This window comes from Leucoraja erinacea, chromosome 5 (assembly GCF_028641065.1).
Source record: "Leucoraja erinacea ecotype New England chromosome 5, Leri_hhj_1, whole genome shotgun sequence".
NCBI classification, from domain to species: Eukaryota; Metazoa; Chordata; class Chondrichthyes; order Rajiformes; family Rajidae; genus Leucoraja; species Leucoraja erinaceus.
The window spans coordinates 10,671,779-10,684,411 of NC_073381.1; the positions used below are offsets into that span (position 1 = coordinate 10,671,779).

General features: G+C 42.2%; 1 protein-coding gene across 1 annotated transcript in view; it reads right to left on the minus strand.

Annotated features, from left to right (window-relative positions):
* Positions 1-12,633, minus strand: part of adgrb3 (adhesion G protein-coupled receptor B3) — a 711,502-nt gene that overhangs the window by 377,931 nt on the left and 320,938 nt on the right. The window contains 1 exon segment of the mRNA XM_055635039.1: positions 2,833-2,994. Coding sequence (XP_055491014.1) covers positions 2,833-2,994 — 162 coding nt within the window.

Sequence of the window (12,633 nt, forward strand, 5' to 3'; positions counted from 1 at the left end):
TACTGATGTGGACTGACAAATCACAAACTGCATCACTGGCAGCATCAAACACTGTTGGAGGAGCATGTAGGTGACACTGTGAATCCCACACACTTCTGTGACATCAGAAAAGGTTCATTTCTGAAGGGGATTCCAAATTAGTGAAGTATTGCTTGGACGTTTTGTGAAGAAACAGCATGAGCAAAACCCAATTTGTGCACTAATAACTCACAACTGGGGAAGAGCTGACTGCATCTTAACCTGGGCCTGCTGGCTCAATCGGGCGGACACGGCAGAGAAGGGAGATAACGTTTGGCACCTCGCTTAAGCTCTCCGCCCCTGTTCCCGATAGTGACCGATCCACCAAATTAATCACTGAAGAAATGCAAACAAATGTTGGTGTAACTCAAGGGTTCAAGCAGCATCTCCGGAGAAAAGAAATAGGTGATGTTTCAGGTCGAAACCCTTCTTCAGACTCAATGTCTGAATGTTAATCTGGACCCAAAGTGTCACTCATCCCTTCTGTCCAGAGATGCTGCCTGTCCTGCTGAGCTACTCCAGCGTTTTGTGTCTATCTGCAGTGTAAACCAGCATCTGAAGTTTCTTCATTAATTTTAATCATTGTTTGATATGTGACGGCTGAGTACCAAGTGCATTAATATTTCAAGTTTGCTGTAAAGTGTTATGTCGGCGTTGGATGACATAGTGGTATCATTAGGTCAGATTCTCACAGGGAGCCAAAATGGGAATCAGTGCAAGCCAGTCATTGCTCTCAGTAAACTGGAAATAGATCAACCTTGTTATTGCCTGAGGAGGGGAGCATGGTAGCGGTGAAATCACAGAGGATTTTAGATATTAAACAACATAAATATCAAAATTAACAAAACATTAGGGGTTTCTAAACAAGAGTTCCTGATTCGCTATGAAGACCTGACTTTACCATTGTTGATGGTGTTGATGTATCAGGGGCCGAGTATCACTCCAGGGGCGTATTCCTGGAGGCTGATTGTTCGTTCAGCAATGGGTTATTCGGCATATGCAGGCTTCACATCGGAGTCTGATCCAGCTTTCCACAGTTTTTCCAGAAGGGATCACTGGAGACAGCTGAAACACTGGATCATTTCCCGTTGCGTTACTCTTCAAGCCCAGTGAATGACAATCATGGCGTCCTGATTGCCCTACCCCCTACCAGAGATAGGCAGGGGGTGAAGCAAGGATCCTCTGGCCTTTGGCCCTGCTGAATGGTTTAAGCTTGCCATTTGTGTTATACTTTACCATGTTCCTCTGGCCATCAACCACAGTTCACCATGCTGCTGGGGAGGAGGGTTTGATTTGAATGCTTTGTGCTTGCTGTTAGCTTTCAACTATATTTATCTGGCAAGTAATTGTCCAGCAAGAAATAACTTCCCTGTGCCGTGTGGCAGAAGCTGAATGAAGGCATTTAAGTTTGAAGAACTTAACTTTTCAGTCAAATCTTTCAATTTAATTCACCATATCCCATTCCTTGGAAGGAGAGCCAGCCCTTTTATTGCAGAAATAAGCTGTGATCTGAAGGGAGGGCAGTGCCAAACGGCAGAGAATTTGTTTTTAATCCTGGCCATTGTCCCTATCACCACTTCTGCCCTTTTGTCCTCAGGACTGTGCATAGCAGCAGATGTGAGATGTGAGATGCTCAATGAGACCAGCTCTGAGGTGTCCTCTAAAGGGGACATAATGAAGCACTCGGTTGCCTCAAACGGCAACAAAGATCACTACAGAGACTGTGGCTCTATGAGAGTTTGGCTTTATCCTGGGGACTGGAGGTTGACGAGTGGCTTGTCTCACCAGCAGGCACCTCCTCTGCAGGAGCACAGCCAATTGCACAAGGTTTGTGCTGCTATTGAGCTTTGAGGACATTGGGATGGAAGTTATTTATCCTGCCATATCTGCCAAGATCAGTTACACTGTGGCAGTCCTTCCCCTTTTCTGTTCAATATCACGTGTATTGTAACCCAACACTGATGCCAATGAATGTCTGTCAGCTTGCATGCCTGGCACGCTCCTGTGCTATATTTTATGGGGGAGAAAAGGGACTTGAATTAAATTTGTCTGCTGTTATATAACAGACCTTTCCTGCATTGGGTAGGAATGCAAATTAGGTTTGATTTATTCTATTCCAGTGCTAAGAATCCTAATCAAATGCTAACACGCTCTGGCAGTTCACAGGATCCATTGCCATTAAATATATATTATCCTTGCAGTGAATATTTTTCATTTTATTTCCTCAACGCTCTTAGTTCCACTGTGATGACGTGGCTGCAGTATTTACGATGGAACTTGAACAAAACAGCAAGTCATTTTAAAATATTCAGACAATCTCTAGCAAACAACAATGTCCTGGTTGCGTGCCAGCTCGATTTCAGAGAAACCACAATGTAAACAGTTCAGGTTCCACAGGAACATAAATAAATAAATAAATAATACTGAACAGGCATCTGTACAAAGTGATGGGACATAATGACAATACATACTCCAATTTACCTGCTGTTGTAGCCTAAGCAGTGTCATCTGCTGAGAGGCCTAATTGGAAAAACAATTTGATATGACCTAGCCGCGCACAGAGTGTGGGTCGTACTGTATCATGCTGGTCAAAAGCAAGTCACCGTGACACCAATTCAAAAAGGTTTTTAGATTTGCACACTGCTTTAAGCTTATGCAGGTAAAATGTCCAAAACATTTAAACATACTGAAGAAAAAAAACGAATGGTAGCAGGAGCAAAATGCAAGAATGTGTGAATGATTTTTGGTCTTCTTGTCTATAGCTAGTCATAGAATTAAACATCCATACTTTTACTCATCCATTGCTAACACTACCTGGACAGAGGACAGTGTTATTGCAAACCCTTGATTCTCTTAAAGGCACGCTGCACAGTATCCCGTAAGATGATACACAAGCTCTGGTTCGCACCTGCGACCCTTGACCACATGTTACTGAACACATACTCCACTGGGTCCATTCTTCTGTAACAGGGTCTCCTGTATATAAAGAGTGACATAACAATTATTAAATAGCAGTAGCCCCATTACAATAATACAACAATTCTAAGAATAAACAAGGCAGAGACAGTTAACAATCTGGTGGCAGAAATATAAACCGTAATCGAGAGGAAATTGAAAGGAACAGCTGTTAAGATTTCCTATTGATCTCAGAAACTGGACTGGAATGATGATTACTGGGAAGATTCAACCTATACAGTGCTGCGAGTCTGAATCCCGCAACAAGTGGCTCCTGATCGATGATGCCTTGCTGGGTGTGATTGTTTTTTTAGCTCCTGTAGATACATTTGAGTTGTCTTGGGGCTTGGGTGGAAATCAGCCACAATTTAAAAATGGAAACAAACTTCTCCAGTAAGCTTATAAAGTGCCCTTGTAACTTCAGTGGACTGTCCTAATGCTTTATTGAACTCATTGTCTCTGTGCTGTGAATTCCCGCTGCATACTGTGACAAGCCTAAGCGGTGGGCGGCATGAAGAAAAGTGGAGAGAAGAGCTGGAGGGATCTCCCAACATTATATTTCTGAATCAGACAGGGTCTTGGCTCCAGACTTGCACCTTCCTCTTTCCCCGCTTCAGTGCAAAGGTATATTTGCAGTCAAACTATAATCTATGGCTTGGTCTGGAATCCCATGTCTTTTAGAATGGAAACCTATTTACATTTGTGGTGGTCATGACAAAATTAATAGTGGTCAGGAGACTGATGTTAATAAGAGACAATGACATCCCAAGGGACAACAATTGAGTCTCACTAACACTTAATGAAAGTTTGATCCGTGTGGTTGGTTATTATGCACCCACTGAATATGCGTTATGAATCGCTAAAATCTAATTTGTTTATCAAATGCACTGACTCATTAATGACAAGGTTATAAATTGTCTTATGCTTTGCTCAATGGTTATCTTTGAAAATAATGAAACAAAACACGGGTGTCTAACAATAACTGTAAAATGCCCCCCAATCAATGCGATCACTTTATACCTGGAATCTAAATTTTAAAAAGTATGTGTTTTTTACTGAAAATAACATATTTTCAAGGCTTCGGTTCCTCATATCCAATCTCTGACACCTTTTGTTGTATCATTCAAATGGGGAAGTGTAATTTTTTGTATGGGTAAATTGTGCAGCAAAGATCGGTAATTGGCAGCGACCTCCATATGGATTCACAGCCCTAAACCAGACAATGGTATGGCTGGTGTTTGAGTGAGATCAGTACCTCACAACTAGAATGTTGCTCCATGCACCATATAGTGGTCTGAGAGGAACTACAGTAGAGGCTAACCAGAATGATACCTGGATGCTATTGGTGGTGTGCTATGGTGTTTAAAAGCCTTAAAAGTGAAACGATTGTGCACAGTGGTGCAGTTTAGCCTTTAGACTTTAGAGATACAGCACAGGGCCAGGCTTCAGCGATCACCCCATACATACATCAGCATTATCGTACACAATTGGGGCAATTCATAATTTACAGAAGCCAATTAACATACTAACATCCTCCTTTTTCCTTCCTTCTCCCCGCCAGCTCCTCCTTTTCCCTTCCTTCTCCCCGCCACCCCCTATCAGTCTGAAGAAGGGTTTCGGCCCGAAACGTCGCCTATTTCCTTCGCTCCATAGATGCTGCTGCAACCGCTGAGTTTCTCCAGCATTTTTGTGTACCTTCGATTTTCCAGCATCTGCAGTTCCTTCTTGAACATACTAACCTGTCTGTCTTTGGCGTGTGGAAGGAAACCAGAGCACCCAGAGAAAACCCACGTGGTGTGGTCACAGGAAGAATGTAGAAACTCCATTTGTGCAGACTGCACCTGTAGTCAGAATTGAACCCTGGTCTGGCGTTGGAAGGCAGCAACTCTATTGCTGTGCACTGTTCATCGGGCACTGTCGGTCTAGAGATGGCACATTCTCCTTGTGACCATATGGATTTCATCTGGGTGCTCCGGTTTGTACCCACATCCCAAACAACATGTGGTTTGGTAGGTTCTTTGGGTGCTGTAAGTTGCCCTTTGTGTGAGTGGTAGAATCTTGGGGAATTGATAACAATATGGGGAGGATATGGTTGGATTCGATTAGTATAGGGTCAGTGGACGTGGGTGGTTGATGTTCAACATGGACTCAGTGGGCCAAAGGGGTCTGTTTCGGTGCTGTATCTCTCTATCTACCTATCATGGTGAAAGAATAGAGTGTATAGAGAAACAGTACTTGTGTTGTTATTGGAGTGTAGGCCTCAAAGTTAGTTTCAAGTAGGAAATATTTTATGCATTCAAAGGATGGAAGTAATTTGGAACGTTGATTTGAAATCTGAGATTTATTTGTTAACCATATTAAGGAAATGAGGAAAATATAGGTAGATGGGAATAAGTTACTGATCCAATCGATGGGCTAATTGGCCAACATCCAGTTCAATCAACCACATGCCTGGCATGCAAAACAAGGCAGTTATCATAAAGAGGGACTTGTACCCATGATCGATGCCTACCATCACCAGATAGTCAAAGGTAAGTGGTCCAAACGTGGAGGGTCTACCTTGCTAGCCTAAAGCAAACTTGATTTCAACGATAAGTCGTGAGCAGTGATGGGCCACTGGGGAAGCCCTGCCCCTAAAGACTTTGACAGCCTTCAAGCTTTGCAAGTTGTCAAAGTTGTTAAATGAATCAGAGTGTCTATGATATTGAACCAAAAATCAACTAAAACATTTTAAAATAATTCCAAATATCAAACAAACACAAATCATTAAAAAGAACAGTAATTTGGCAGATGGATAATTTTATTTTCTACACCCCTACAATCTACATCAAAATATATGGAGCAGTGAATCCTGCGTCAGATTTAGCCCCGGTACTGGATCTGAAAACAAATTCATTGCGTGAAAGTTGGGGAATTTTCGGAAAGCAACTGTCTACCACTGGTCTCCACAGTGGGTCCAGCAGTAGAGCAGATTGCAATGTACGCCAACCATTGCAGAATAAGTTAGGGACTACTGCAGTTACGGACCTCTGCAGAGTGTCAAATGCAATGTTGGGGCTTTCTGCATTTGATTATACATGTGCCAAAGTCTGCAAAACCCTTGCTTTCAAATGGGTGGGTGCTGCCTGCTCTACCTGGAACTGCTGTTGTCATTAGCCTTCCCTCTTCAAGATACTGTGTCAGATCCAGCATTTTGCATTTTTATTTCAACTTGAAGAAATTTTGTTTCAATTTATTAGAACTGCTCAAAACGTTCTCAGTTAAAGGATAACTGAGCAAACTTGGTTAATGCAAAGAAGACGAAGAGTCAAAGCAATTGGATTTTCAGTGGGCTGGGAGGATGTAACCAGTGGAGGAGCTTAAGGATCAATCCTTGACCCTCCATTATTTATGATTTAAATTAATGACCCAGAGGAGGGAGACTGACCCAGTCTGTGAGGTTGCCAACAATATGAAGAAAGGTAGGAGGGAGAATATTTGGAAACTGCGAGAGGATATCGACAGGTTGTGCGAGAAAGCAAAAGCCTGCTTAATGCCAAGTGTGAGTCATGCACTTTGACAAGCAGAGTCTAAAGTTAGACTATTATCTAAATGGCTGAAAGATCGTAAATGAGTGAATCTGGGTGATAGATCTGGGTGTACGGATTGCAAAATGTTTTACAGCCAGATGTTATAAGTGGTTAGGAAGACAAATGGCATATTGGCCTTCACTGCAAGAGGATTGGCGTTTAGAAATAGGGAAATATTGTTACAATAGTACAGGCGTTGGTGAGGCCACACCTAGCGTACTGAGCCCAGTTTTAATCCTCTTATTGAAGAAAGGGATTGGAGGCCGACCGAAAGAGATTCACTTATTGCAACTTATTGGAATGAAAGGCCTGTCCCATAACCACGAGCATCTAGAGATCCTACCAAGGTCCTCCCAAGGTTATGAATGCCTGTCTTATGGACACATAGTGTTTGAGGAACTGGTGGGAATGATTTGCTGGCTGCTGCGGAGCTGCAGGTATTTTCTACGGGTGGAAACAGGGCGTTTCCATGGTTTTCACATTACACGTGGGGTAGGATTGAGCCGAGCAGAGGTGGGAGCACTGAGCAGACTCCGCCGCCCACTCACTGAGACTTTGGGGCCGGCTGGTGCCTGCTCACCCCATGCCTGCTAGTTCTCCCATCACAGCTCTTTCTGTGATCCTCTCCCATGCACTGCTTTTGTTTGTTTCCAACTTATAGACTGTTTGGGTGATGGACAGTTCTTGGGAACAGAACCCTGTTGTAAACTGGGGACTTCCTGTCAAGAATTCAGCTGTTCATTAGTTTAGTTTTGTGATACAGCATGGAAACAGGCCCTTTGGCCCAGTAACTTCACCCCGACCATCGATCACCCATTCACATAAGTTCTATGTTATCTCACTTTCGCATCAACTCCCTAGCCAACAGGAGCAATTTACAGAGGCCAATTAACATAGAAACATAGAAAATAGGTGCAGGAGGAGGCCGTTCGGTCCTTCGAGCCAGCACCGCCATTCATTGTGATCATGGTTGATCGTCCTCTATCAATAACCCGTGCCTGCCTTCTCCCCATATCCCTTGACTCCATTAGCCCCTAGAGCTCTATCTAACTCTCTCTTAAATCCATCCAGTGATTTGGCCTCCACTGCCCTCTGTGGCAGGGAATTCCATAAATTCACAACTCTCTGGGTGAAAAGGTTTTTTCTCGCCTCAGTCTTAAATGACCCCCTTTAACCATATAAGACTATTACAGCCCGGAAACAGGCCATCTCGCCCACAGTCCGTGCCGAACACATAATCTCCCCTTCCCATATACCTGCATCTACCATAACCCTCCATTAACCTTCCCATCCATATAACTATCCAACTTGTTTTAAATGAAAACGAACCTGCCTCCACCACCTTCACTGGAAGCTCATTCCACACAGCTACCACTCTCTGAGTAAAGAAGTTCCCCCTCATGTTACCCCTAAACTTCAGTCCCTTAATTCTCATGTCATGTCCCCTTGTTTGAATCTTCCCTACTCTCAGCGGGAAAAGCTTTTCCACGTCACCGCTGTCTATCCCTCTAATCATTTTAAAAACCTCTATCAAGTCCCCCCTTAACCTTCTGCGCTCCAAAGGGGAAAGCCCTAACTTGTTCAACCTTTCTCTGTAACTTAGTTGCTGAAACCCAGGCAACATTCTAGTAAATCTCCTCTGTACTCTCTCTATTTTGTTGACATCCTTCCTATAATTAGGCGACAAAAATTGTACACCATACTCCAGAATTGGCCTCACCAATGCCTTGTACAATTTTAACATTACATCCCAACTTCTATACTCAATGCTCTGATTTATAAAGGCCAGCACACCAAAAGCTTTCTTTACCACCCTATCTACATGAGATTCCACTTTCACGGAACTGTGCACAGTTATTCCCAGATCCCTATGTTCACCTACATTCTTCAATTCCCTACCATTTACCATGTATAATGACCTTCCCTTTGTTCCAAGACTGTGGCCCCTGGTTCTGTGGCACAACATTGGGAACATGTTTCCTGCATCCTACAACCTACATTAACCTACAAATGCACTTGTCCTTGGGAGGAAACCAGGCATCCTAAGAAACCCACACATTTACAGGGAGAACGTGCAGACTCCACGCAGACAGCCCCCTGAGGTCAAGATTGATCCCAGATCTCTGAGACAGGTTTATAGCACTTTGGAATTTAGGAAAAATAAGGGGTGATTTATAGAAACTTATAAAATCTGGAGGGGTTGGACAGGCTAGATGCAGGAAGATTGCTCCCGATGTTGGGGAAGTCCAGGACAAGGGGTCACAGCTTAAGGATCAGGGGGAAATCCTTTAAAACCGAGATGAGGAGAACTTTTTTCACACAGAGGTGGTGAATCTCTGGAATTTTCTGCCACTGGGGGTATTGTTGAGTCTAGATTATTGGCTATATTTAAGAGAGGAGGCAGATGTATTTTGCTGTGGGCTAAGGGGATCATGGGGGGATATGGAGAGAAGCCCCGCAGGTACGGAAGGACTGACAGGTCAAGATGATTCCCCATGATCTTATTGAATTTGCGGTGCAGTGTTTAACATGCAAGGGCCAAAGGATTTTTTAAAGCATTCAAACAAAAGCAGCAAAACTATTTATTTAATTAAGGAAAGTGGAAGCAAAGAATCAATTCTTTACTCAGAGAGTGGTAGCGGTGTGGAATGAGCTTCCAGTGGAAGTGGTGGAGGCAGGTTCGTTGGTATCATTTAAAAATAAATTGGATTTAACATGCATGAAGACAAAGGATTTTTTAAAGTACAGGCAAACAAAAGCAGCAAAATGTTGTTCGGCATTTCATTAGGGCCGAGATGGCCCTTTTCCGTGCTGCAAATTGTTATATGGTTAATACCGTTTCTGATATATGTCATGGTTGGAGTGGAGGAGAGGGGTAGGTATGAGTGGGGAAGAAAGGAAAAAGAGGAATAGCTTGTCTTCAAAATGATACTGTTGTGCTACCAAACAGCAAGGTTGAACATATTGGAGTCATTTTTTTTTAATGAACAGAAATTATTGCTGAAATCTACCGTTAGCAATCTAAACGTGTCCAATGTCCTGCCTCTCTCTCTCTCTCTCTCTCTGGTTGTTCTAAACAGATCATTTTGTAAGACTCTTGGGTCTCCTAATCTGAGGAAAGACATTCATGCCAAAGAGGGAGTACAGAGAAGGCTCACCAGACTGATTCCTGGGATGGTAGGACTTTCATATGAAGAAAGACTGGATAGACTCGGCTTGTACTCGCTGGAATTTAGAAGATTGAGGGGGGATCTTATAGAAACTTACAAAATTCTTAAGGGGTTGGACAGGCTAGATGCAGGAAGATTGTTCCTGATGTTGGTGAAATCCAGAACAAGGGGTCACAGTTTAAGGATAAGTGGGAAATATTTTAGGACCGAGATGAGAAAAAAAAAATTCACACAGAGAGTGGTGAATCTCTGGAATTCTCTGCCACAGAAGGTAGTTGAGGCCAGTTCATTGGCTATATTTAAGAGGGAGTTAGATGTGGCCCTTGTGGCTAAAGGGATCAGGGGGTATGGAGAGAAGGCAGGTACAGGATACTGAGTTGGATGATCAGCCATGATCATATTTAATGGCGGTGCAGGCTCGAAGGGCTGAATAGCCTACTCCAGCACCTATTTTCTATGTTTCTATGTTTCACTGTCTTTGTAAAACTCTGGAGCTGCTATTTTATGAACCCAGTTAAACTAAAGTCTCTAGTTCTTGCATTCCTGTGTGCTCGCAGCAATTTAATCAAAATGGACAGCAACCTGGTGAAATAGTTTGGGAAATTATCAAAAAAGAGGAAATGAAACCTATTTCCAACTGACGTGTTGTTTAAGAAGGAACTGTAGACGCTGGAAAATCGAAGCATTTACTTTGTGCTTGTGCTTAAATGAAGTCAACACAGGGAACCGATAATTCTGCCAGGAAAAAATGATGCTTCATCTTTCTTATTACCTACTAAACTGGCAATTCTTAGAATTGCATCTCACTGTGTGGTTTAATTGAGGGTTTGAATTTTATTTCAATACTGACATATCTAGAGATCGTTTTAATGAAATTACTGAATTACTCCGCAGTAGAGTATTTTATATTTTTACCTAGAGCCTACAATAGCTTTTTTTCCCCCTAAACGTTCAAGTTATTTTATTATAAAAAACATTAAAAAAACACACATTAATTCAGACAGAAATGGCAGTATATAACTTTCCACTCAATTTAAAATGCCTTTTTGTGAATTAATTCCAATCCTAAAACGTTAAAAAATATGTATTTGCAGAAATGGCTTTGCTTAATAAAATTAAAGCCAAAAAGTGCAGCATTTAAAAAAAAAAAAATGTTAGATTTGAGTTTGAGTTTAGTTTATTGTCATGTGGGCGGCACAGTGTCACAGCGGTAGAGTTGCTGCCATACAGCTCTTGAAGTGCCGGAGACCCGGGTTCAATCCTGACCACTGGTGCTGTCTGTGTGCAGTTTGTATGCTCTCCCCGTGACCAAGTGGGTTTTCTCCGAGGTCTTCGGTTTCCTCCAAAGATGTACAGGTTTGTAGGTAAATAGGCTTGGTATAAGTGTAAATTGTCCCTTGTGTGTGTGTAGGGTAATGTTAATGTGTGGGCTCGGTGGGCCGAAGGACCTGTTTCTGCGCTGTATCTCTAAACTAAACTACCGAGGTGAAAAGCTTTATATACTAATCAGGCAAAATTTGTGAAGAGAGAAAAACAAGGTTCCATTTGAAGTAAATGAGCTTTAATCTGTTGTATTGCAAAGCCATCGACGTAAATCATGAACTGTTTTTCTCCCATCAGGTGCTGCCTGACTTTCTGAGCATCTTGAATATCTTTCTGTTTTCATTTCAGATTTTAGCATCTGCATATTTTTTGCTTTTCATTCTCTTTAAATTATAGTTTGATGCTGAGACAGATTGGAGTGCAGCAGCAATTTGACATATTTTTAATATGTACGGATGGTCCTGTTGCTCCGATTCCTTGGATGAAAACAACAGTTACATGTTGTAACATTACTAAGTGCAGTTATACACCAATCCTGAACTTGCGCACTTTGCAGCAAAACTGTCCACTGATTCTGGGCCGGTGCCAACAAAGTTAGAAGCACAAGCATGAAGACATGAAAGTTTAAAGGCAGGAAGCATGCAAAAGTAAAGATAAATGAAAATACTAATTTGCATTTGAATATCCTGAGACTCAGCACTTTGGAGAAGCTACTTACCATAATCTGACTTTTGTCAGGTAGGATGTTGGCCAAACTGAACTGAAGGCTCTTCAGCACAGTTATATGTGTCATTCCTTGGCTGGCTGGCTGGCAGAAAGGGTGCACCTTCATTCTAGGCAGCTAATTTTGTCAATCGCTTCGTCTGCTCTTTATCTACTAACCCAACCCTTTCTCTTAGCTCTGAACTCCAATGCCATGACAATTTCTTCGGAAGCACTTCTTGCTAATTAAAAACGCTTCTCAAGCGCCAGACTCCTGGGAAGCCTGAATGAAACGGGACAGGTGGGCATTGCCCACCATTAATGCCACTGAATGCTAATCTTGAAATAACTAGCCATCTCCAAGATGTGGACGTAACCATTTCAATGTGCTTGTGCTTGTGCAAATCTGAATGCGTTTTCTTTAAAAGTAATAAACTTCCATGTCACGAAACCAAGAGGAAATAAACTGAAATAAACCTTTGTACAGTCTAAGAATATCAGAATGAACAGCCTGCAGTAAGTGAGAGTTTGGCAAGCTGCCCATTTCCTCAGTCAAGGAAGGATAACAGTTGTACCCCCAAACCATACTTAATAAGAGGAAATAGATGAAATGTTAGCAATTTGAACAGATGTATATATTCATCAGAGGTGAAAAATATGAGAGTTTGTTAAGCTTTTTAAATGACTAATATGTTAATTACAATTGCTTGAATTGAAGCAGGCGTTAATAATGCCTTGAAATCTTAATGTAAACATTATTCTACATCACAAGTCCTATTGAAGCTCTGGTAGCATGCACATTCTAGTTCTCTAACAGTAAACACAAAGTGACAAGATGAATGGCTACAGAGATCCTGGGGTAAACATTAACCAAATCCCGAGCAGGAAATCCATGG